The sequence below is a fragment of the Gracilinanus agilis genome, chromosome X, assembly GCF_016433145.1.
Source record: "Gracilinanus agilis isolate LMUSP501 chromosome X, AgileGrace, whole genome shotgun sequence".
Lineage (NCBI taxonomy): Eukaryota > Metazoa > Chordata > Mammalia > Didelphimorphia > Didelphidae > Gracilinanus > Gracilinanus agilis.
The window spans coordinates 32737042-32764526 of record NC_058136.1 but is presented as its reverse complement, the minus strand read 5'-3'; the positions used below and the strand labels follow the sequence as shown (position 1 = coordinate 32764526).

At 44.5% G+C, this 27485-nt stretch overlaps 1 protein-coding gene across 1 annotated transcript in view; it reads left to right on the top strand.

Moving 5' to 3' along the window:
- The window catches only part of GABRA3 (gamma-aminobutyric acid type A receptor subunit alpha3), a 164060-nt gene extending 139138 nt beyond the window's left edge, over positions 1–24922 (top strand). Inside the window, exons 7-9 of the mRNA XM_044682542.1 lie at positions 7540–7692; positions 13172–13383; positions 24584–24922. Of these exons, the coding sequence (XP_044538477.1) occupies positions 7540–7692; positions 13172–13383; positions 24584–24922 (704 nt within the window). The remainder of the gene's footprint in view (positions 1–7539; positions 7693–13171; positions 13384–24583) is intronic.
- Positions 24923–27485: the final 2563 nt, after the last annotated feature.

Below are 27485 nucleotides of genomic sequence, written 5' to 3'. Positions count from 1 at the left end.
TTAATAGGTAGATAGTGATAGATACTTTAGTAAGTCTACAAATGTGAGTAGGAAATAGATTTTGATAGATACATATATACAGAGAGATAGACAAAATCAGTCTAGAAATGTGAGTAGGAAATAGAGATAGATAGGAAGATTGATAGAAAATAGCTCGATAGATAAAATAAGTCTACAAATATGGGTAGGAAATACATTTTGCTAGATAGATAGACACACAGAGAGATAAAGTAAGTCTACAAATGTAGGTAGGAAATAGATTTGGATAAACAAAAAAAAAAGTCTAGAAAGGTAGGTAGTAAATAGGTTATTTATATATAAATATGAGATACAAGCCTAGAAAAGTAAGAAAGAAATAGATTTTATATACATAAAAGATAACTGTATGTGTGTGTACACACATAAAAGTCTAAAAAGGTAGGTAGGAAAGATTTTCAATAGATACAAAATAAGTCTAGAAATGTAGGTAGGAAATAGGTTCTTTATATATAAAAATAAAACACAAATATAGAAAGTTAGGTAAGAAATAGATTTTATATATGTATATGTATGTGTATAAAACAAGTCTAGAAAGGTAATTAGGAAATAGATTATATATGTATATATACATAGTTATATACACAAAATAACTATATATAATAAGCACAGACCTAGAAAGGCAAGTAAGAAATGGATTTTTCATGTGTACATATATTTGTATATAAGTACATGTAATAAAGTCTGGAAAGGTACATAGGAAATAGATTTAAGTCCTACTATACTAACGTAGATTATATATTTTAAAAAGGATTATACATACGTAATAACTAAGTGGGTAGGTAGGAAATAGATTATTTATAAAAATAAAACACAAATATAGAAAGGTAGGTAAGAAATAGATTTTATATGTGTAAATAGATATGTATAGTCTAGGACCATGTTGGTGAATTTATGGCACACATTCCCCCTTCCATGTGTGCCTGAGGACATTTCTTATATTACCTACTCCTCTGCCCAGCAGTCCAATGGGAACTCTTCCTCCTTCCCCTGTCTTGGGTAAGGTGAGGGGACTCACATGAGGCATGAGGGTTGCAATTTGGGCACTTGGTCTCTAAAACTCTGGTCTAGGAAGGTAGGTAGGAAATGGATTTTAATAGGCAGATAGTGATATTTAGTAAGTCTACAAATGTGGGTAGGAAATAAATTTTCATTGATAGATACATGCATACAAAGAGAGACAGACAGATAGATAAAATCAGTCTAGAAATATAAATAGGAAATAGAGATAAATAGGAAAAGATTGATAGAAAGATAGCTTGATAGGTAAAATAAGTCTACAAATGTGGGTAGGAAATATATTTTGGTTGATAGATATAGATAGATACATAGATATATACATAGACACCAAGAGATATATAGATACCTATAGATAGACAGAGAGAGAGAGAAAATAAGTCTACCTACGATATAGGTAGGAAATAGATTTGGATAGATAGAAAAAACAAGTTTAGAAAGGTAGGTATAGGTTATATATAAATATGAGGTACAAGTCTAGAAAAGTAAGAAAGAAAAAGATTTTATATGTGTGGGTATAAAAAAAGTCTAGAAAGGTAGGTGGTAAACAGATTTTATATACCTACAAAATATCTATGTGTGTGAATATATATATGTTAACAAAAGTCTAGAAATGTAGGTAGGAAATAAATTTTAATAGATAAAACAAGTCTAGAAAGGTTTGTAGGAAATATGTTATTAATATATAAATGTAAAACAGGAGGATAGAAAGGTAGGAAACAGATTATATATATATATATATGTATATATATGTATATATATACACACACACATATAAACAAGTCTAGAAATGTAGGAAGGAAATGGATTAAAATCTATCATAGATAAAACAAGTCTGGAAACATAGGTTAGAAATTGATTTTATATATGTGTACACATATTTTTGTATATGTATGTATAAAACAAGTCTAGAAAATTGGTAGGAAACAGATTACATATTTCATGTATATATAATTTCTAAACAAAAACTATATATTTTATAAATATATATAAACTGGAAGTCTAGAAAAATAGGAAATAGATACCCAAAGATAGATATCATGATCTTTTCTACTTCCCTTCTACCCCTCTCCAAGATTCTAAATATTATTAATGCAAGTATTATCCTAGAATACATATTTCCAATGTTCCTCATGTTGTGAAAAGACACATTGCTTACATTAGAGAAAAATTCATGGAGGAAATATGATGATAATGCTTCAGTCTGAATTCAGACTACCTCAGTTCTTTCTACGGCAATGGATAGCCTTTCTCCTCATGAGACCTTTGGAGTTATCCAGAATCCTCGTATTGTTGATAATAGTTAAGTAATTCATGGTTGATCGTCATACTTTATTATTGTTACTATATTCATTGTTCTTCTGGTTCTGCTCACTTCATAGAAGTATTTCCGGGTTTTTTAGTGATCATCTCACTCATCATTTCTTATGGTGCAATAAGATTCCATTACAATCATTTACCACTTGTTCAGCCATTCTCCAATTGATGGACACCCCTTCGATTTCCAGTTCTTCGCCACCACAAAAAGAGCTGCTATAAATATTTTTGTATGAGAAGGTTATAAATTGCTCTCCAGAATAGTTGTAACAGTTCACAACTCTACCAACAGTGTATCAGTGTCCCAGTTTTTCCATGTAGGCCTCCAGCATTTATAATTTTCCTTTTTTATCATGTTAACCATATTAACCAGGCATGAAGATGGGAATCTTAGAATTGTTTTAATTTGAATTTCTCTAATTAATGATGAATTGGAGAATTCTATTCATATGACTAAAGAGTTATAGATTCTTCAGCTGAGAACTGCCTCTTTGTATCCTTTGACCATTTGTCAGTTGGGGAATGTTTTGTGTTCTTATAAATTTGACTCGGTTCTCTATATAGTTGAGAAATGATGCCTTTGTCAAAGACTCTTGTTATAAAGATTTTTTCCCAAGTTTGTTGTTTATCTTCTTATATTTGTTGCATTGGTTTTGTTTGTGTAGCGAACATGCATAAAGGTCTTGAAGATATATTATATATGTTTGCATACATATTTTAAAAGGTAGATGTATGTCTCTTGATGTCTATCTCTCTCCACCTCTCTCTCTAGATGTCTATCTATCTCATTAGTTGCATCAGTCTGTGTATCTCTAGGTATCTCTTTTTCTCTTTTGATGTCTATATCTGTCTGTTTCTCTCACTAGATGTCTATGTATCTCTCCTGGTGTTTGACTCTCTCTAGATGTTTATCTCTCTAGGTGTCTATTCATCTCTCTCTCTAGATGTCTGTCTCTTTCTCTAAAACACAGGTGAAGGAAACATATCAAGGTAAGACAATAAAAGTGCTGTTGTTAAAGTTCAAGTTCAAGTTTAGACCAATCTTTGTTTTCAAGTTCAAAGCCATGGTCAGCTCAAGACCAATGGCTACAGATACCTGTAGAAAAACAGACAAACATGAGCCAGACACCTCAATAAATGAACAGACAGAAGGCACATAGAGAAAGAGATAGAAACATGGAGACACCTAGAGAGAGAGAGAGAGACAATATACACAGACACCTACTGAAATAGAGATAGACATCTAAGGAGAAAGAGGCATATAGAGATAGACAAACATCTAGGGAGAGACACCTGGGTAGACAAACATAGAAAGAGAGAGACAGAAGACACCTAGAGATAGAGATGGATAGACACCTTGAGAGTGTCTATATAGAGAGCTAAAGGGATATAAAGATAAACATCCAGAGAGAGATAGACATCTAGATAGATGAATAAACATAAAGACCGACAGAACACACCTAGAGAGATAGAAAGACAATCTTCTAAGAAAAAGAGATGGAAAGACACGTAGAAANACCTTAAATTAGTTATTTAGACCTTAGGAGAAGATTATCTCTTAGGTTAGAGAGCTAAATAGCTAACCAAGTTACCTTTCCCCTCTAGGGTAGGGGCCGCTTGGACCTAACAGTTTAGGGCTCCCCTGACCTTATTTTATCCTTGTCCCTCCAGAATGACTGGGAGAATCCTACCCTATGATGTCTTTACCACCCACCAAAAAAGGGCTCACCATACAAGGGCCTGCCCAAGTGGAGGGGCCCTTCAATCTTAGTGGTTATCCTAAGGACTTGTAAATCACCAGATGCTGTCCCATTGATCATATAGATTTCTGTTTTAAAATGAGGAAGATTGTCTGCCTGAGCTGAATTCTATATCTTTATTGAATGTTCTTTCTTTGCTATGGCAAAGTAAATTTCTTTGGTTAGCTATAGAATATACCTATGAGTGTTTCATTTCATTCCAGGATTGGACCTAAACTACCAGGGAGCCAAGCTGAATCAGTTCCAAACTATAACAATTACAATATAGAGTAAATGGACAACAACCTGACCTTGGGAGGATGGCAGTAGCCACTAGATTAGTGGTTCCCAAACTTTTTTGGCCTACCACCCCCTTTCCAGAAAAAATATTACTTACCCCCCTGGAAATTAATTTTTTTTCAATTTTAATAGCAATTAATAGGAAAGATAACTGCACCTGTGGCCATCACCACCCTCCTGGATCGCTGCAGCACCCACCAGGGGCAGTGGTGCCCACTTTGGGAATTACTGCACTAGAGGAACAGACATCATGAGAGATAGCCAGATGGTAATAGACACCTAGAGAGATAGCCATCTCAATAGAGATAGAGATATCTAGAGATATAGACATTGAGATAGAAAGACACTGGGAGAGAGATAGCTAGAGATAGATACATATACATACATAGACAAACACCTAGAAATAAAGATAGATATCAGAGACGTATAGAGATAGTCAGACACCTAGAGAGCTATAGATACTGAGAGAGTTAGACAGACACCTAGAGGTAGATAGATGAACAGATAGACAGATAGATAAATAGACAGAAGACACCTAGAGTGAGACAGAAAGAATAGACACACACACACAAAGACAAAAGTCTAGAAAGGTAGGTAGAAAGCAGATTTTAGATCAAAGATAGGCTGGTAGATGCATACATAGTAACATACAGGATGAAGATAGGTAGATGGATAGATAAATACTCATATACATGATAGATATATAGATAGGCTATCTGGCTAACCTCATGACTGATGACCTTCTGCCACTTTGCATCAGCCTTTTGGGTTGGCTTCTGCACCACCATCATTGCCTTTGCTGTGCACATGGTTGAGACAAAATACATGAACTCTGCTGAGGGCCAAGGTACTGATGTTAACGTTGTGCCCTCACCATGCTCTGGAAGGAGGGACTCCAAGTCTTCTACAAAGGGTTTTTCCTTCCCTCCTCTGCTTGGGCTCCTGGCACATAATGATGTTTGTTACCTATGAGCAACTGAAACAAGCCCTGATGGCCACTCATTTTGTTTGTTTGTTTGAAGCTAACTGAATATACTTTGAAATTACATTCTTGGAAGATTACTTGATATAGTTCTTTGTAAGAAATAGGTCCCTTTCTTCCCTTATCAAGGCACTACTACACAAAGGAAATCAATTTCTAGCATTCTTCTCTAGGAAGTCTTAGGCCCTGTCTGGTCAGTCTGCATTCACACCTTGAAAGAATAGCAATCTCCCCTCTCTGAAAAAAACAATCAACCAACCAATCCAAACCCAACAACCCAACCCAGTAACTAACAAATAAGAGTGGTAGTTATATCAAACATGAGGAGGTGGGTAATTTTCCCCAGTACTACACAATAAGGACAAGTAGAGAAAGTGTATTCCTGTTTTATCATACTTCAAAGATCTGTAATCTCATCGTGGTGGGATTCCATTCACTCACGAAGGCTCCAACCTCTGAATACCTTGGCTGAGTTTCTTCATGAGTTGCTGAAGCCAGAAGAAACTTACCACTGGTGGCCAACCTTCTGGGCATGAGATGCTTGACCACACTACAGAGATAAAAGGAATTATGAGGATCAAAGTCATCCTACACACAAACAGAAATGAAAGAGGAAGCTAAAGATCAAGGAAGGGTCAGGGACCAGGTGCACTAAACAGAAAACTACCAGATGTGTCATGTGCAAATTGTCAAAATGAGTGACACTTAGAATGTATATCTCAATAATGCAAATGGCCAAGTGGGCTAAGAGGATATGCCTTCTGAAATGAACAGGAGCCTGTGGGTGGCCAGGATAGTGTGTAATTAGGCTAGGAACGAGGGACCTATAAATTAACATGTTTAGCAGAAACGGCAGGAGGACTAAGGGTAGCCTATATAAAACAAGTCTAGAAAGGGAGGTAGGTTGAGAAGTTTGTATTTTATCCAAAAGCCAATAGGGAGCCACTGAAGATTTTTGAGTGGGGAGTGACATGACCAGCACTTTAGGAAGATCAATTTGGCAGCAATGTGCAAGAGTAGACTGGAGGAGAGGGAAGAGGAGGGATAGTGGGGGGCAATTACAAGGTTATTATAACATTCTGGGTGACAGCTATAAGAGTAGAAAGAAAGGGATAGATTCTGGTGATGTGAGGTTAAATTGATGATATTGCAATTAGATGAAGAGGGAATAAAAGGGAAGGAAGAGCTAAGGATGACTCCAAGGTGGCAGACTTAGATGACTGAAAGGGTGATGGCGCTTTCAACAGAAATGGGAAAAGTTAGAAGAATAGGATCGGAAGGGAAATTAAGATGACTTCTGTTTGTACTTACATATGGACATGCTTATGTAACCAAATGAATAGCCCTAAAAGCTATTCATATGCTATCCATGCAACAATGACCCATGGCAGAAAATGATCGATTTTCTAAATCGTTCATTGCGGGGTATAACTGTGGGAGGCTCGTCTACATGAGAGTCAGTTGTTCACTGGGTCATGTAATCTTGGTACTCAGTGATTTACTCATTGTCTCCTCTACCCCCTTATTTTTATAAAGTGAATTTTATTTTGCAAAGAGCTTTAGCTTTAGTTGCTTCATTTCTTTCTCACAATGCCACCACAAGGTGGGTACAGCAAGTATAATTATACTCATTTTACAGATAACAGAACAAGAGAGGCAGAGTGTCTCGTTCAAAGTCAGCCAGAAAACAGACACCAGGGATCTTGCCACTCCATCATTCTATTTCCTCCCAAATCTATCCCTTTTCGAAACTTCTCCATTTTTGTAGACAGCACCATTCTCATTCCAAGCATTCTGCTTCATAACCTCAGAGGCATTCAGATCTCTGCTCTCTCCCTTCCCCCCTATTTCTTATCAGTTGCCAAGTCTTATGTTCTTTTCCAGAAATGTTCTCTTATTAACTCAGCTCCATTGCCCAGAAGTTCTATAGCCCCTTTCTATCAATTCAAACGACTACATAGAAAACAGTCATTGTTTATTGGAGCAAAAAGAAATCCATTAATGGTTAACAGTGTGTGTATGTGTGTGATGTAGAGGTTGGAAATTTCACTCCTGGTGATGAGGCCTGGAGTGCTGAGCTAGCTAGGTCTGGCCTCTGTGGTAATGCCAACAGTGTTGCTGTTTTCTGCCCTAATCTGTTATCTCCAGGAGAATATGTCGTCATGACAACCTACTTCCACCTTAAACGCAAGATTGGTTACTTTGTGATACAGACCTACCTACCCTGCATCATGACGGTCATCCTGTCCCAGGTTTCTTTTTGGCTTAACCGAGAATCTGTCCCTGCCCGTACAGTCTTTGGTGAGTGTTGGACAAGAGTGGAAGTATTCCCCATGGATGGCACTGAGCTCCCAGGCATGGTCCCTAAGTAAAGGCTAGACCCCCAGGCCCTGGGGACCCTCAGCTCTTTCTGCATGCAGCCTAAGGCTCCCCAGTCATCTGGCTACAGTTGCAGTCCATTCAGGATTCTATTCCTCCTAATCCTGCAAGAGGATCCACCTGAGAGGGAGCATGTTAGGTGCTAGAAAGGAATTGTAGGGTTGCCGAGTAGTCCCACAAAATGAGCAAAAAGACCATGGGGCAGAGATTTTAGATTTGGAAGGGAACCCAGGAAGTCATCTAGTTCAATTCCCTTGTTTTCCAGATGTGGGAACTAAGGGCCAAAGAAAAGAAGTGACTTGTTCTAGGTCACGTGCCTAGTTCATGGAAGAGCTAGGACTGGAACTGAAATATCGTGATTGCTAATTCAGTCCTTGCATTTGTCTGGCCTCTATATGCTACCTAGGCATTGATCATTCAACCCTGCTGCCAGTCAGTATGTTTCTTGGGTCAAGTCAAGTAAATAAGCATTCAGTAAGCACCTACAATGTGTCAGGCACTGTGACGAGTGCTGAGGATACAGAGAAAGGAAAAAGGTAGCCCCTGCTCCTGAGGAGCTCATGACTAGTGGGAGGGGAGAGACAGTAGGCAAACAACAATGTACAAATAAAGATTCAGACGGGATAAATTGGAGAAAATCTCAGAGGGAAAGCACTAGCCTTAAGGAGGATTAGTAAAGCTTCTTGAAGAATATCGAGTTTAGCTGGGACCGGAAGGAAATTAGGGGAGCCAGAAAATGAAAGAGAAGGATTTTCAGGAATGGAGGATGGCCAGTGAAAAATATATGGAGCCAGATGGTAGCATGTTGTTTATGAGGGTACAGCAAGAAAGCCAGCAATCATGGAGGAAAATAAGGGAAGAGAAGACTGGAAAGGTTAGGAAGGGCTTTAAAATGAAGCAGAGGATCTTCTATTTGAACCTGAAGTCACTGGAATTTATTGACCGGACATACGTGTCTCTCTCAGATCTGTACTTTAAGGAGATAAATTTGGCAGCTGAGTGGAGAAGAGACTGGAGGCAGAAAGAGCAGCCAGTAGGCGATTGCAATAGTGCAGCTATGAGGTGATGAGAGGCTGCACCAGGGTAGGGGCTATGTCAGAGAAGAGAGATTTTGTGAGGGTAGATTGGATATGGGCTGTGAGAGAGACAGAGGAGTCCAAAATGTCACCTAGCTTGTGAGCCTGTGTGTCTGGGGGGATGGTGGGATCCTCAGCAGTGACAGGAAAGTTTGGAAGAGGAGGAGGGTTGGAGTTCAGTTTTGGACACATCCAGTTTGAGATGTCTAATTGGCAGCTGGACGTATGGGCTGAAGGTAAGGAGAGAGGGTTGAGCTGGATAAATAGATCTAAAAATCATCTGCTTAGAAATGATCATTGATTCCATGGGAACCGATATCAATAAGAGGAAGAAAAGAGAGCCCAAGACAAAGTCTTGAGAGGCACCCATGGTTAGTAGGCATAATCTGGAGAAAGATGGGTATGATCTGGAAGAAGATCCAGCAAGGTAGGGGGAGAATGAGGAAACATCAGGGTCATGCCAACTTAAGAAGGCAGAATCAAGGAAAAGGTGGTGACTGACAGCATCAAAGGTCAAGAAGAATGAGGATTGAGAAAAGATCACTAGCTCTGACAATTAAGCAGTTGAAGGATGAAGTTAAAAGCCAGACCGCAGAGAATAAAGGAGAGAAAAGAAGGAAGTGGAGATTTAGGGAGTGGGAAAGGGAGGCGGATGATAGCCAGGAGGGATGAAGTGAGGGTTTTTTGGAGGATGAGGAGACATGGGGTGAGTCTGTAGGCAGCAGGGAAGCAACTAGTAGACAGGGGGAAATTAAAAGTTAAATGAAGGAGGGGTCAGCTAGGTGGCTTGATGGATAGAGAGCCAGGCTTCAAGATAGGAGGTCCTGGGTTCAAATATGACTTCAGGCATATCCTAGCTGGGTGACCCTGTGCAAGCCACTTATCCTCCACTGCCCAGTCTTTACTTCTCTTCTGCCTTAGAACCAATATATAGTATTGATTCTAAGATGAAAGGTGAGGGTTTTTTTTAGAAAGATAAGTGAAAGAATGGGAATGATACAGGGAACAATCAGCTGGCGAAGCAATAGAATGAGATCACTTGTCTATTGAGAGGTTTGCCTTTGTAAGGAGAAGAGCCACCTCTTCTGGAAGGACAGGGGCTCAAGGAGAGTAGGGGAGACATCTAAACGGTGTGAGGAGGGGGGAAGAGAGAGCTCTTGGGGAACAGCATGCAATTTGTATGAAGTCCTATGCTCAGGCCTGCCAGGAATGCAAAAAGTTGTATTCTTGGACTGTCTGTGCGCATGCTCTTGAATCAGGGTGACCAGACATATAAAACCTAATCTAGCGTCGGCCCTGGGCTCAGTGTCCACAGACCTAGGTTGAAGTTTTGGCTCTCCCACTAACACCTTCTGCTGCCTTTAGAAATATGAGTTCCCAATCTTGGTAACTTAGGTTTCCTTATCCGTAAAATGGGGAGGGGGGTGGACGAGGCAATTTTGACAGAGCCTTCTGGCTGAGATGATCTAGAATTCTCTCCAGCAGACCCATCTCATCCCCTATTGCAGAGCTCTGTGTCTCTAGGGGCGAGGAGGTTTGCTGCTTCAATGTCATCTCTTGGGTTAAAGGAGAGAAGAAGACCTCTCCCAGGGGTGCTTCTATCTCCTTTCCTGCCCTGAACCCTAGTGCTTTTAACCTTGTAAGCACCCTTAGCTGTTTTTCCAGGTCACCACTAACTATCCAGGAGGGCTCGCTCAAGAAGTTAGCTCTCTCTAAATTTCCACCCCCATTCATGCCATTTCTCTGACAGGCCCAGAAAATATCCACCTTCCCAAAGAGAAGAATGCTGTGCCTGCCTGTGGTGGGCAGAGAGCTGCTGAACAATTGGGTCCATTATCTTAGCTTGCCAAGCTACAAATTCAGTTAGTGCGTTAATTAGTTGCTAGCAATTTATTAATTTATTGGGCTGATTCCTGTCATGGCTCAAAATTTGTCTCTGCTAATCAGCTCCCTTGATGACGTCCTGCTCAATTTGTAGCTGCACGCGGGCAGTGCTTTGACAGTTAACCCTCTATGGAAATACAAGATCCTGTTCCATGTAATGAGCCCCACCCTCATTGCCCAGCTCTAGCTGGGGTTCTGATGCCCCCAGAGAAACAGCTTGTGGCTGGAGGATCAGAGGAGGTTGGGGCCTCAGAGATTCCTGTAATTCTAGTTCTTGCCTCCTTCCCTCTGTCTCCAAAGCACCCCACCTCCTGGCACCCGTGCGAGTTTTCCCTGCTTGACAATTCTCAGAAGTATCATGGTTACTGAACCCCCTGGCCCTCCCAGCTCCCAAGTCGGATTGCTCTGTGTAGAGAACAACCAAAGCACCTTCTTCGTTCTCTCACTGGACCTTCCATTTTACCCATTTGGAAATTGATGCCCACTTTACAGATGAGGAAACCATATAAGGCTCGTGATTGACTGTTTTCTTCCATCCTTGGAAAGGACCAAAGCAGCATGGTGAGGGCTACAGTGAGAGTTAAGGTTGCTAAGTTAAGATAAGTAAAGGGTTTGGGGAAGAACAGTAGATTGGAGGTCAGGAAACCTAGCAAATGGCACTCAGGATTAAACCCAAGTCTCCTGACTCCCCTGCCAGTGTTCTTCCCACTATAGCACAGTAGCCTCCAAGATCTAGATGTGCACATGCATAGTCATATCTATATCCATATGCACAGAATATCAGCACTGGAAGGGATCTTGACTGCTCCAACCTGCATTTGAATAGGAGTCACCCTGACAGGTGGCCATTCACCTTTTGCTTGAAGACTTCCCTTGGTGGAGGAGCCCTTTCGCTTTTAGGCGAGCTCTAATTCTTTGAGAGTTTTTACATTGGTCTGCATGTTAGGATCATGGCTATAGAGCTGGAAGGGTTATCTACTCCAACCTCATTTTACCATTGAGGAGACTGAGGCCAAGAAAAATGGAGGGCCTTGTTGCCTGAGGTCATCCATGGTTCCTGCTTCTGCCCTCTGGGTCTAAGGGAAACAAGTCTAATTCTGAGTCTATGTGGCAGGCTCAAAAATCTTTGAAGATAGCTATCATGTCCCTCTTGAGTCTTTGCTTCTCCAGAGTCAAGTTCCCTGGTTCCTTGAATTGCTCCTTGTATGGCACCATCTCTAGCCCCAGTACTAACCTGATTCCCCTCTTCTGGATGTGTTCTAGCTTCTCAATGACTTTCCTAAAACTTGGTACCAAAAACTCCAGAGGTGGTCTGCTGAGGGCAGAGACAGTGGAGACGGATCTCTCCTCTGGTCCTGGCCCCGAGCCTTTGGTAATGCTGCTTCATTGGCTGCTGTGCTATACTGGAAGTTTGCATAGGACTTGCTTTCCACCAGAGATCCAAATTGATGGCTTGCTGGGCCCAAATGAACAAGATGAAATTTAGCAAGGATAAAGGTCAAGTGATCTGCTTGGGTTTTTAATAAAAATCAGCTGTGTCAGTCCAGGAATGGGGTGCAGGGATACATCATATGCCGGCTATTCGTATGAAAAAGCCTGCCAACTCAACATGGGTCCAACACATGGAGCATGGCCGCCACCAATGGCACTGTAATCTTGGGCCTAAGTAACATGAAAGGCATGTTCAGCATGCGGGCCATGACAGAAAACCCCTTGACATTTGGAAAGGATAATGACAAGCTGACATGTGTCTTGGTGGCGGAGAATAGGCTACCCACCTTATGAGGAGCAGTTTAAGGAACTGAGGATGCTTGAGCCCATTTAGAAAAAAAAGGTCTTATTGGGGATGGAGGGGGGCTGCAATGAATGCAATAGTTATCTTAAAATTTTGAAGAATTGTCCCATGGATCAGGGAGCAGAGTGGAAATGTATTGTAATGGCATTTGGGGACTGGATTCTAGTCCTGACCTTGGCACTCTATGTGACCTACATCAAGCCACGCCCTATCCCCACTCTGGCCCTCAGTCTCCTTCATCCAATCAAGAGATTGGCTTAGATGATCACAAAGATCCCTTCTAGCTCTGAATTTCTTATCCTATGACTTATCTCAGGAGGAAGAACTGTGACCAAAAAGTAGAAGGACTTTCTAACAAGGAAAACAGGCCAACCATAATCTGCGCTCTCGCATGAAATGATGAACTTCTTAGCACTAGGAATGTTTAAGCAGAGGCTGGCTGGCCATTTGTTTGGAGAGGGCATCCTGGCCCGGGTGGAAGGCTAGATGATAGGACTCTGGAGGTCCCTTCCCGCTCTGAGCTGCTCTGTGGTTGGGATGACTTCCTTTTGTACTGACCCCTCTTCCCCTAGGTAAGACTGATGAGCTCATCTATCAGATTGAGCCTCCTCTCACGGTAGTGGATTCTTCCCTTCTCTTCCCCCAGGGGTCACCACTGTCCTCACCATGACCACCCTGAGCATCAGTGCCAGAAACTCTTTACCTAAGGTGGCGTACGCGACGGCCATGGACTGGTTCATAGCCGTCTGTTATGCCTTTGTGTTTTCTGCGCTGATTGAATTTGCTACTGTCAACTACTTCACCAAACGGAGCTGGGCTTGGGATGGCAAGAAGGTGATAGAGTCCCAGGAACAGAAGGTGAGTAGCTGAGGGGAGAGGGGAGAGGGAGGGGCTAAGAAGCAACCCACGAGGGAGCTGCATTGGGACCAGGAGTGGGCAGCATGCAGCCTGCTGGCAGTTTTTGAGGCTGTGTTCTGTTCACTGGGGTCATCAATCCACGTCTTGACTGGTGTGCTTCTTGGCAGCTAGGAGGGAGGGAAGGATGGGGCAAAGGTTGGAGAAACCACCGTGAAGGTGGGGCAGGAGTATGGATCCTCAACATTTACCAGTCATGTTGGGGGAAATAAGGAAAGGTTGAGTGGATGACAGGGAGAAGGTTGAATGACTCGGCTCTGATTTTGCTTCCATGTTCTCTGTCCAGCAGAATGACTTGCAGTCCAGAAATGGTAGAACAAATCTGGTTAAGTGGAGACTGAATCCTAAGACAATTAGGGGCATAGCAAAGGAGCAGCTGGTCACTCTAAACGAGTTCCAGCCCAGATGGATCACATCTCAGGGACCTCAAGCAATTTGCAGGTCTAATCACTGACCAGTGGCAGTCATCTTTGAGAAATCACAGAGAATGGGTCGGAGGCCAGAAGACTGGAAACAGGCACATTTCTCAATGTTCAAAAAGGAAAAGAAGATGAACTTCAGAATTCTCTAACTAGACTAAACTTTAACACCAAGCCTTGAAAACTTCTAATCATGGACTGTTGTTGGTAGGCCCTTAGAAAGCAGAGATGCCAGTAGCCAACATAGGTTCCCCAGGACCAAGTCTTCCTAATTTACCTCGTCCCCTTGAACAGAATTGCTAGGCTGGCGAATCAGGGCAATGCTACCGATACGGTCTATCTTGATTTCCACAAGGCATTTGACAGAGTCTCTCAGATCCCTGGGAACAGACGGAGAAATGGGGGCTAGATTAGAGTAGTGTTCGGTGAGCAACAACTAGCTATGAGGGTGATGAACAGCTTGACCCCAACCGGGAAGGAAGTCTCTAATGGTGCACCGTGTGGCCCTGTCCTTGGTCCTACCTGGTATAATGACTTGGAAAAAGGCTTGGGGGGCAGGGACCAGGGCATAAAGCTGGAAGGGATGACAGAATCAAGACCAGACATTTATCAGCAGGCTAGAATGATGGACTGAAACCAAAAAACCCCCTTAATGAAGATAAAGTCTACATTTGTTTCCTAAAATCTGTTGTACAGGATGGAGGAGATACGGCTCAGGAATAGTTCCTTTGGAAACCAAAGAAAGAAATCTGGGATTTTTAGAGGGCTGCGAGCCCAATGGGAATCAATAGTGTGACACGGCAGCCCCCAAAGCTGATGCAATCTCAGGCTGCATTAATAGAAACAGTGTCCAGAACAAGGAAGATAATAGCCCTCTAGTACTCAGCACTTGTCCAATATCATCTGAAGCATTGTACTTCTGGATGCCACACGTTAAGAGAGGCAGTAAGAAGCATGTTCAGGGCTGGGTCGCCAGAAAGATGGCTGGTCTGGATACAATGCCATAGGAGAACTGCTGAAGGAACTACAGAAGGTTAGCCAGGGGCCGGGGAGGACAGGGGGCATGCTAGCTGAAGAGCTGGCATGTGAAAAAGGAAATATATGTATTGAGTATAGCTTCAAAGGTCAGAACTAGGACCAAATGGGAGGCAGACTTCAATATGGAGAAGAACTTAAAATGTGGCGGCTCGGTTCAAGCCTGGACTGGGTTCCCTTTTGCAGTAATGAGCTCAAATCACCAGAGATGTTCAAGTAAAAGCTAAATCCCCACCTAGAAGGGCTGTTGTCATGGGTATTCTTGAACTGGGGTAGGAGGGGCATGCCAGACCCTAGAACCTCCCCAAAACCTTCAGACTTTACTATTCACCATGAAACATCTGCCTAACTCCCTGGGCCCTCTTCTTTACCCAAACCCTTTCTGCCCTCTCATCAACGTTTCTCCCACATCTTCCCATCCCTCCACTGGCTCTGTCCAGCTCTTATAGTGACAGACCCTCCTGCCATACTTCAAAGGTTGCCTGGGATCAGTTTATCTTGGGTGCTGAGTGGAGCGTTCTCCATGGAGAACTACACTACAAGAGGGGAAGAGAAGGCTGCTTTGCGATTTATTCCTCGGCCCTTCCTCTCATAAGCCATGGGAAGATCTTTATTTTTTTAAACCCTCACTTTCTGTGTTAGTAACCACTCTAAGAAAGAAGGGTAAGGGCTAGGCAAATGGGGTTAAGTGACTGGCCCAGGGTCACACAGCCAGGAAGTGTCTGAAGCCAAATTTGAACCCAGGTCCTCCAGATTTCTGGCTTGGCTCTCTATCCACTGTGCCATCTAGCTGCCCTGGGAATGAAAGAATCTTAAAGGATGGAAGGAGCCTTCAAAGGCTCCTGGTAGGATTGTGCCGAAAGTGGCTCACATGACAAGTTGTCTTTTGTCAAACTCTCCCAGGATGCAGGTTTCACAAACTCAGGAGCTCATTTGTTTCAATATTTTAAGATCTCAGTGCCTACCCTGCTACCTCTCTTGTCCTAACTTGATCACAAGCTTCTAGTTTTAAAGCAGGAAGAGCTTAAATATCATCAAGTCCAAGCCTCTCATTTTTTTTGTAACTTGTCCACCAAGACAAATCCATTTTTTTAAACCCCCTTAACTTCAGTGTATTGTCTCATAGGTGCAAGAGTGGCAAGGGTGGGCAATGGGGGTCAAGTGACCCGCCCAGGGTCACACAGCTGGGAAGTGGCTGAGGCCGGGTTTGAACCCAGGACCTCCCGTCTCTAGGCCTGACTCTCACTCCACTGAGCTACCCAGCTGCCCCCCTCATTTTTGACAAATAACTGAGGCATAAAGAGGGAACATGACTTGTCCAAAGTCACCCAGGTAGAAAGTGCTCGGGGCAAGGTACAGAACCCAGGTCCACTGACTCTAAATCCAGTTCTCTTTCCATTCTTTCTCCTAATCACCTGCAGAGAACAACAGTCTCTGGATAATTTTTTATCCATTTGAAACCATTAAGGGTTATGCTGAATATGTGGCTTGGCTATCCGGGATGTCATTGCCCATTCAAGACCACCCTTTAGGCCTCGAGGAAAATTCACTGAGCAGAGAACTAGGACCAGGGCGGGGAAAGGTTTGGTGCCCTCCTTCCTGGACATTGGCTTCTCCTGTACTTACTCACTTAATTTCTAGGCAAATAACTACCAGAAAGCTCCTCCATCACTCCAACCCTCAGCCGATCTCTATTCCAACCCCGTAGGCTTACAGAAAGTGCTTACTCTAGCACGACTAGTCCCGTCTTTTTATTAGTGAATCAATTCTGAAATCAAGCTTTGTCCTTGACATTCATTCTGGAGGCTGGGCTTGGGGGAGGGTAGTGGGGGGTGGAAAGGGAAGAAGCTCATCAGAATGTACTTTGTGGGTCACCAATGGAAAAGGAAAAGGAGAGAGAGAGAGAGAGAGAGAAGTCATATTCTCACCAAAGCAAGGTGCTCTCTGTTGACAGTGACTCTAGCCAGTGCTAAGAGGGGAGCCCATTGAATCAAGAGGCCTGTTCTGGTAGCTGGAACATTAGCATTGGATGTTGCGCTAGTCCAACACCTGCTCCCAGCACCTAGTAGGACCTCACTACTTACTTGTTGAACTGAACAAAGACACTGGCGTCCAGACTGTCTGCAAAATTTGCCCAAGGTCATCCTATTAGTGTCAAGTCAGTGAATTTGAAAAGAAATCATAGAGAAGGCAGTCGCTTAGACCTAGGATGTGGAGCTACATATTCTCTGTATTTCTATTGACTATGGAGGGGACCTTTTCTGTCAAGGGCCACTGAGTCACAGAGAAAAAATAATCAATCTCAAGCCATATAAATAGAAAGCAAATTAATTGGGTTTTTTCAAGGAGAACTATAAAACATCACTCCCATCCACTTTTTCAATTAGGAAGAGGGGACATAAAACTCTATCCAATAAATAGACCACCACCTAATAAAAACGCATTCCTTGGTTCTACATCAGAGCCAGCAAATGGACAGAGAAGGGGTGAAGCAAAACAGATCAACAGAAAGGGAGAGAGACGTAGAGGCAGCTTCTATGTTTGCTGAAGAGGTTTCCAGGGCATTTTTTTTCCTTTTCAATGGAAAAACCCATTAACTTCCTTCTTTTGAAATTATCACAGCCCATTTAACAATGAAAAAAATATCTATTGTCACAGAATAACATCCCTGGCTAGCAGCCGTGGTCAGTTAGTCAGTCAACAAGCATCTTCTGGGCCAAGCATTATGCTCAGGGCTGGGGCTGGGCTGGAGTTTTGGAACCCCTGCTCTGAAGCAAATTCTTTGGCAAGAATCTCCAAGGAAGATGACCTGGATTGTGTGCTTGGACACTTTCAGACTGAGCCGTCAGTCTCTTCAGGGGGCAGAGTGTTGCTTTGCTAAGCTGGTGTCATATTAGGGACAAGTCTTAGGTTGTGCTGGCCATGCCTAGCATTCAAGGAGGTTCGAGGCATCCTGGGGCATAGGGGCCAGCTGGTTTAGACAGTAGTAGGCAGCTGAACTGGACCTTTGGCAGGACACCCAGGGTTTGTCTTTTGTTCTCTTCTCTTCCCCCGACCCCAACACTCCCCATCCTGCCTCAAGAGCAGAGCAGAGGAAGAAGCAGCCTGGGAGATTTGGAGTGTGAACTGTGAATAGCCTCATCTTTGTTTAGAAGTCCCAGATTCTCCCAGGAGCCAGCATTTCCTGCAGGGCCCTGAAGTGGCACCCTTCCTTCCCCAATGTACGAGCCCTGTCTGGGAGCTGCTGGAAATATCCTTTCCCAGAAACCTCTAGGCTGTCTGAGACTCTGGGTATCAAGTCACTTTGAAAAACACCTGTTCCCTGGCCCCTCCAGACCAGCTGGATGGCTTTACAGGATTGGGAGTGGGTCTCTCTCCCATGTTTGCCTGGCATTTTGAGTCATAGGCCATGTTGTCTTGGTGCCGTCTGGCATGAAAGTTCACTACTGATTCTGTCTCAGCCTTTAATTAGCTCGACTCAAAACAACTGTCGGGAGGAAAGCCGAGGAACAGATTGCCAATGGACAGGGAATAGTTCTGGGCTGCCTTTTCCAAATAAGTCTTCCTAGTGGTAAAAAAATAACGTATTCCTGCCCAACTCGCACTCCTTGGGGAGACCGGAGGGGTCTTGTTTTGGCTGGAGGAGTGTCAGGGCAGGATATTACAGCACCTGAAGATTTGGAAAGCCCTTTCTCTCACTGGGTCCTCACACTACCCAATGAGCTAGGTAAGGTTGTGGTTGTTTTTCAGCAACTTGGCTGTGACCCCTAGGATGGGGCATGCTGGGCCCTTCTGACCTGAGGGCCTCATCTTCCTGGGTCATATCTTTTTTTTTAAACCCTCACCTTCCGTCTTGGAATCAATACTGTGTGTTGGTTCCAAGGCAGAAGAGCGGTAAGGGTAGGCAATGGGGGTTAAGTGACTTTTCCAGGGTCACACAGCTGGGAAGTGTCTGAGGCCAGATCGGAACCCAGGAACCTCCCGTCTCTGGGCCTGGTTCTCAATCCACTGAGCCACCCAGCTACCCCCCCCCCGGTCATATCTTTTTGCACTTTAATACTGTCCATGAGGTTTTCTTGGCAAAGATACCACAGGAGTGTGCCGTTTCCCTCCCCAGTGGGTCACCTTTTGTCAGATCTTTCCACTATGACCAGTCTGTCTGGGGTAAGCCTGCACAGCATAGCTCATCGTTTCACTGAGCTACACAAGGCCCTCCACCACAAGGCAGTGATCCAGGAAGAGAGATTACATTATCGTCCCCATTTTACCGATGAGAAAACCGAGAGAGACAGAGGTTCAGTGACTTGCCCAGGGTCACACAACTAGTGAGTGTCTGAGGCAGCTCAAGTCCTCCTGATTTCAAGTCCTTCACTCTGGGCAAAGTTACCTAGCTGCTTTGCTGGATCCCATTTCAATGTCTTCAAAGGCCATAGATTACGAGGATCAAATCTCTCCCCTTTCGTCTTCTAGCTATGAGATCCTGGGCAAATCACTGACCCACTCTCATCCTCCAAATGGAGATAATGGTAGCTACATTCCCTAGCTTGCAAGAATGTTCAAAGGAGATATCATCTGGAAAGTGCTTTGCCAACTTCAAAGACCATGAAAATGTCAATGATTTTTGGTACAGGCTCCTCCCAGAGACGTTATGCCTCACTTCCTTCTTTAAAGAAAAATGAACAAATACCTTGCTGCAAAAATAAAGGGACGTCCTGAGAGGGATGATATTTGGACATTGTTTAGGAGTCAGGAAGCCATGGCATCCAAGGGAGTCGATGTGATCAGCTGTAATAGGTGGCCCTGAGACAGAAGTTCTGGGTGTGAGTCCTGCCTTGGCCACGTATTACCTGTGAAATCATATACCAGCCATTTCATCTCCCTGGCACCCAGTTTCTTCATCTGTAAGAGGGTGGATCAGATCATTTCTGATGTCCCTTCCAGCCCTAGATATATGGAACTGGGAATGTTAAGTTGGAGTAGAGAAGAATTCTGGGTCAGAGTTGGGATTGGGTATAGGCTGGCCGTCTTCAAACCCAACAACTTCCTAACAGTAAGAGCCACTCACAGTGGGAATGAGCTGCCTTGGAAGGTACTGAGGAGCTCACTGAAGACTATAGGTCTTCAGGCAGAGACTGAATGCCTACGTGTTGGGTGCTCCAGAGAATATTCTTCCCAGATGTGGGCTGTGCTGGATGATTCAGAGAGGCACAGTGAGTCCTCTCTTGGGGTGGAAGACATGAGCTTTGACAATGACCCCAAGGAGGCAGCAGATATCAGGGCCCACAAAGGAGATGGGCTAACATCTCAGAATCGTTCTAGACTCTCTGTTGTTCCAATGACACATTATTCTACCTCTCGGCATTTCTACTGCTCTCCCAGAGGGTGTAGTTGGCCACTTAGCTCTTTTCTTCTAGTGAAAGAAGCATCCCATATACTGGTATTTGCAAGACCTTTGGTGATGATCCCCTGAAAGCTCAGTGCTGCTTATTTGTCATGTTCACAACTCAGCAAACTCCCAAACATCCCAAGTGATGCCATTTACACTTTCAGAAATCAGATCCCCCTAGGGAAGGGGAAATGGATTGCCTTTGTTTGGCATTGGCTTTGTCTTCAGCTCCTTCCACCTCCCTCTTCCTCTGCTACTCAGAGGGTAGTGAGGCCAGGATACTGGCAACCTATCTGTCCCAGACCAGCCCTACCAATCCTCCTCACATTTCTCCCCCCTCACAGGGTCTTAGCAAAAGTCATTATTTCCAAAGGCTTGGAGCCCTGAGTGAAGGGAGGGGAGAGAAGACAGGGACATCAGCTGAGATTGAGAATGATGTGTCCATTGAGCCTGGGACCACCCTAGTCATGGAATTGTCTTCTCTAGTCAAACCTGATCACGATGGACTCAGAAATGTGCCATCACTGGAACTTAGGGACACTCTAACAGAATCATGGAACATTAGAGTTGGACGGAACCTTAGAGATCATCCAGGCCACCCTCACTCCAATTTTACACATGGGGAAACAAAGGCTTCAGAGCTGAAATTGTCCTGGTTTCCAGCCTAGCACTTTTTAACTACAGCATACAAGAAGTCATCTTTCTTGGGGGAAGGTAGAGTTACCAAACTTAGGAATGATTTCGTTTCTCCCTAAAGCGCCAAGCTTTTGCCAAAAGACCAAGAAACTTCATTTTGTTATATAGTCATTTTTTGGTATCAAGCAGTTAGGTGGCACAGTGGATAGAGTATTGGGCCTGGAGTCAGGAAGACTCATTTTCATGAGTTCAATTCCAGCCTCAGTCACTTACTAGCTATAGGACTCTGGACAAGTCACTTAACCCTATTTGTCTTAGTTTACTCATCTGTAAAACGAGCTAGAGAAGGAATGGCAAACCACTCTAGTATCTTTGCCAAGAAAACCCCACATTGAGTCGCAAAGAGTCAGACAAGACTGAAACAAGTGAATAGCACCACCAGAGAGTCATAACACCTTAATATACACGAGGGACGTGGTGTTGGAATCGAATCTAGTTCACACTACCTCCTCCAAACGAGGGGAGGGTCCCAGACCATGCTGCCGATTAGCCTTTGACTTGGGAGATCAGGGCTTTGGGGACAGTGCCTGGGGAAGCAGGAATCTGACCTGGCCGATACTCCCCTAACTTCCTCTAAGACCCGAGAGGTATCACATATTGATGAGAGTGAGTTTCAGAGACCAGGTAGCCTGGCTGAGACTGCTAGGAAATGAGTTTCAGGAACTGCTCCAAATGTCCTCTGAAGAAGCCAGATGTGGATTTTTCCATCTGGGGCCCAATACCTGGAGCCCAGGATGAGGGCATAGATAAAGCTGGCTATTGACTTTTAAGGAGGACTAGTGTCTGTGGCTGTAAAAGGATGAAACCGTACGTGTTTGCTCTGGATCATAAGAAACTACCAACAAGAACGCAAGATACAGACAGCAGAAAATAGAACTAGTAACAGCTGGTGACGCCCTTTGAGGCTTATTTGGGGTTTTATATATATATTTCAAAACAATTGGGAAAGGTGGGTTCCCTAGGTACTCTCACCTCCAGTTTACAAATGAGGAAACTGAAGCTCAGAGCAATTTGCCCATGAGCACACAGCTGATCACCCGAGTGTCAGAATCTAACTCCTTTGCCCTCTCCAGTGGTGGGGGGAGAAGGGACAGACAGACAGACGGATGGAGAGAGGGAGAGAGGCAGAGAGAGGGAGAGAAAGGGAGAGAGAGAGAGAGAGACAGAGACAGAGACAGAGAGATAGAGAAGAAATGACCAAAACTGTAAAAACTTTTGTATAACTGTGTAAACGTAATATGAATCCCAGTCATTTAAGTTTGGCTCCCTGGCACACAGTATCTACCAGGCATAGCATTAAATGTTTAGCCCGGAAAAGAAAAGACTTGGCAAGAGGAGATGGAGAATGGGGAAAAGGACGGGTGTCTTGGAACATTTGAGGGATTTTCTTATGCAGAAGAGGAATAGAGCCATTTTGGTTGGCCCCAGAGGAGCCATGGATGCCCTGCAAAGAAAGGCAAAGAAGGATGTCAGGAAAAGCTTGCTAATAATGAGCACTGCCCCAAAGTAGAATAGGCTGCCTCTGGAGGTAGGGGGTTCCCGCTTACTTGAACTGCTGTGGGACGCCCACCTATCAGAAATGATACAGAGGGGATGCTTGTTTGAGGTACCCTAAAAGGCAGATGGCCTTTTAGGGCCCTTCTACCAATGAGATGATGGTATTGACTTTGCCGTGAGTTATATTTGATTGTAGCACCAAACACAATGCTGTCTTCATTCTAGTTGCCTGCTCAGAATTTTTCAAACGTAGAAGGAACATTCTCCTCAACCTGTTTTCAACCACACATAGAAATCTTACTGAATTAGGGCTGGGTCAGTAGCAGTCATTGTGAGAACATGTTAGTGGTTCACTGAAATCCCAAATCTGCCATGGAAAGTAGCCTAAACACTCACCACCTCACAACTCTGAAAGAACAACTTGCACTTGATTCATTTGTTCATTCATTCATTCATTCATTTGTTCATGTGGCCAGCCTCTATTACATACCTAATGATGTAGAAGGGCCTGCGTATAGCTTATGGACTCCTCAGAGAACCTCCACGTTCACTCCTCCCTGGCACCTGGTCCTTTGACCAGTGTGGGATTGTTTAGTTCTTGAGAGAGCAGGCAAGGAGCAAAGGGAGAACCCCGACATAATGTCCTTTAGCCAAACTAGCTCTGCATAGCCTTACTTCCACCAAGTGCAGTCATCAGGATCTGATGCCACAGGAGAAATGTGTCCCTTTGCTTTTTCACTTTGCCAGACTCATCAGAGAAGTCAAGCCTGTTCCTCTAACCTGGCACTGTTTGATCTCAGTAGAATTGTGTATCTGCTGAGGTATGACCTTAGTCAACTATGGGAACTCCAAAACCTATGGATTCTGGGCTCCTGGAGATAACTTGGACTTCCTTTCCCAGTTGTTGTGTGTGACAGTGCTGCTCTCTTTTCCTATGAGGGCTCAGTCTCAGAGCGATTCATGGGTAGCATCAGTGGTAGCTTTTCAAGAAGTCACCTACCAGTATTTCCTTGTGGGCCAGGAGCCTGGGGAAAGGTGGGTCATTCTTGGAGCAGAGTAAGCCCCTCCTGCTTCACCAGACTGTCAATCGCCCAGGAAGGTCACTCCATATTTGTCCATGATTGCTTTCCAGCATGCTTTCATCCTCTTTGTTTTCCAGGACCATCGCCCCGGACAACTCCATGACATGAAAAACAATGAATCCATGGACCCAGTAGCTTCCTCCTCACTTCGCTGCTGCCCCTCCCTTCCTGTCCCTGCTCCTGAGCTGAGGGCAAGTGCCTGGGTCTTCCTCCCAGATAGCCCTGAGCTCTCATCCTTTCCTTTTCCTACTGCCTCCCAGTCAGCTGCCCCAGCCACCTTGTATGGGTCATGGCAACAATGTTTTGCTGGCCAGGAGAAACAGGATTCTCCTTCCACCTAACCTGCAGTACTCATTCTGCCTGAGGGTAGTGCATACATACAATAGAGATGAGTAACATGTGGGAAATGTGCATTAAATAGCCCAAACAGCATCACCCCCATTTTATAGCTGAGTAAACTGAGGCCTAGAGAGAAACTTGCTCACATGACTTCTAAGTGGTCAAATGAGAACTCAATCCAGGTCCTTTTTATTCTTTTCACTACATCATGTTCATTAGACCTTAAACATAGAAACCTGGAAAACCACTAGATTTGGAAACCCAAACCTATAAGAACTTGGTTCAGATACTGACTCTGCCACTTGCTACCCGTGAGGCCTTGGGCAAAGTCCTCCCCTCTGGGCTTTGGTTTCTGCCTCCTTAAAAATAGAGGCCTGTACCTCCATTTAAGGTAGAGAGCTTTTCCAAACTCAAGTTTGTCCTCATTTCTCTAATCCCAGCCTACTGTACAATCCAAAGGGCCTTGACTCCTGGGTGACATTGCATTTGGTATCAATACATCGCTCTCTATCATGGGTCATCATCCCCAACTGTAACCCTGGCCACTCACTACCAATGGCTCCATGACTTCAGCGTCCTACCTCCCCCTTCTTTCCCTGGCCCTCCAAAATGGTTTGTACAAGGGAAATAATCAGTCTTTGTTTTGTTCCCCCTTCCCTGTTTTCCTACCCACCCACCCCCTCCTATAGAAAAAAGAGCCGATGACCTTGGCCAAGAAAGCAAACAACACCTACAACATCGTGGGGACCACCTATGCTCTCAACATTGCCAAGGACCCTGGCCTCTCCACCATCTCCAAGAGTGCTGCAGCCAGTGCTACCGCGTCAGGGGCAGCTGTCTCCCCACCCAAGACGCCCCATGTCGTGGAGAGTCCCCCTGAAACCAAGAAGACCTACAACAGTGTCAGCAAGGTAGACAAGATCTCCCGCATCATCTTTCCTGTGCTCTTTGCCATCTTTAATCTGGTCTACTGGGCCACGTATGTCAACCGGGAGTCAGCCATCAAGGGCATGATCCGGAAACAGTAAAGCCGCAGCTCCACACTTCATTGCCAAGAAGCATTCCAGGAGACATTGCCCATGGGTCTGCTCTCATTTCCTTCAGAACATAAAGGCTTTGCTTTAGAACCATCAGCCAGTTGTGATTCTTTCATTTGGCTCACTTCAGGCTGTCAACTTCAAAAAACGTCAATAAAGAAACACATGCCTCTAACATTGGGACTCTGCCCTCCATCAGCACCCTTTGCTGCTACCAGTCTGTTGATCCACCAGCTTCCCCATCCTGCCCGCTCCTCTCTGCCCTGCCAATCCTCAAAAGAAAGCCAGTGTGTGGATACCCATAATTCCATGCTAACATCCTACAATGTACATACATCTACGAGTTCCCTGCCCATACCCATTCTCCAGCTATTCACCATAAAGTACTTTGGCTGCTTGGTACTCCAAGGTGATGAGGCAGCACTTGGTGACCTAGGCCAGACTCATCAGCTTCATGGGTGTATTTAACTGGGACTCCATGAAGGAGGTGAATAACAGCTAGATTCCCATCTCATGTTCCTTCTTATTAAGCCTCCTTCATGCCACAAAGGATGCTGTAGTCTACGAGAGCTCCTAGATTGTGGAATCAGGGGATAAGATTGTCGGAAAAACAGGTCCACCAAGTTGGATATCACCAACTCCTAGGGTCCTGGCCATGCCCACTTGTTTTCCTGACAATACCATCCCACGCTGACTGCCCTAAGTATGGTCCGGATGGAGAGAAGTGACTGGCCCTGCCTGGTTGTCCTCTGCCCTTCTCCAGGTCCACAAGAAGTGCACTGTGTCCTCCTAGGAAGACTCCTCTCCCTGAAAGCAGTGGTAAAATCCTTTCTCTGTTGCCCTGCACCTGCCTGGAGGCACTGATTTGTCCTGCTCTGTTGGCTTCGGCAAATTCTTTTTTTTTCCTTTCTGAATTCTCTCCTTACGAATTCTTCAGAAAGACAATCGAGTATTTGAGGAAAACAAAACCAAGAAAACCACCAAGGGAAAGACACCCTCCCAACTCAAAAGAAATTCAAAAATGAAACTCTGATAAGGAGCCAGAAGCTTGGGGTGGGATGGTGGCAATCAGATGGACTAGAAAGACTCTGAAAGGTGCTTCTGTCTCGGAACTACTAAAGCCAACTCCAAAATGCCCATGACCCATCCCTCATCAATCAGACTCTCTGTAAAAACAAGAAGCCAGAAACCAAGGGAGCTTGTGTAACTTGAAGAGCTTTTCTTGTGGCGAGGTCAACTAGCTAGATGGACAGGGCTCCCCAAAGTTCTGTCTCAGGTTGCTGATGCTTCCACCTTCTCCAGTTCCTAGTCTAGCCCATCCCTGCCAACTCCAACTGCCCACCAAGACAAGAAGCCAGAAGCTGAGGGGGCAGAGGGTTGTACCTTTGAGGAGTCAGCCATGGAGTGGGCAACCAGCTAGCCAAGTCTAGACTAAGTGCTGTTTGCTGTACCAACTTCCTGAAGGCTCAACCTTCTCTCTAGCCAGCAACTCCTACTCAGACTCTCTGCAAAGACACGAAGCCGGAAACTAAGGGTCCTGTTGACATCTGGGGAGGATTCCTGTGGAGACGGCTCCATCAGATGGATGAGCAGGATGACTCCAAGAAATGCTGCTGTCCCAGGTTGCCAAAGCCTCAACTTCTCCACAGCTCTTCCAGCCCGTGTGCTGGTTCTCAATACACTGAACCTCCTGACTCAGGCATTTGTCACCAAGGTAGCCCCCAAAGGAAGCCTCCCCGCTGGGACCGCTCATTTTGCTTCATTGCCCTTAAACGGTTAGTTTGCATGTTCTTTAGCCGGGGCATCCCAGAATGCAGCCTCTGAGTTCTGGCTTTGCCTTCTTATTCCTTGCCCTTGCCCTTCAACCTCCAGGTCCTTGGGATCACCCAGATGAAAAACTGACTTTTCCTTTTTCCCCAGTGAGGCCATCGTCGAAGCCAGACATTTCAACAGGAATAAAAGACTGGTAGAGACAGAAGGGAACCCTGAAAAACTGGGGCGTTCAGTGGATGATGCACTAAGACTAAAAAGCCTGCCTAGATTCCCATCCCTCCCATGCTGATTTCAGACTGGCTCAGGGTCTCCATTGCAGCCACTGCTATCTGCTCCCCTCTTTGAGACCAAACTGGGGACAATTTCTTCCCCTCCTCTCTGTCCCTTGGCATCCCACTTCTCTCCAGTGAAACCTATCAGCCTAGGGCACCTTCTCCCCATTGCAATCTCAAGGTCTTTCTCCAAATGAGCAGTCACCTGCCCTGCATGACTGGCTGGATGTGACCTTTTCGTTCCCTCCACATTTATCATAGAGGGTCAGAGCCTCATTTGGTTAAATGCCATTGTCATGCATCCTGTGCATACTGATGTGTCTGCAGCCTGCAGGAGACAAGATCCACCTGGATTCCAAGGGAATGTGGGACTCAAAGCCAGGAAGCGCCAGGGGCAAATGTATGCAAGGGGAAGGGGGAAGGAACTCTAGGTGGGCATGAAGAGAAATAGCCTTCCTATTCTCTCTCTGAAACCTCAATAAAATGAGGAAAGGGGGACCAATGGAAGG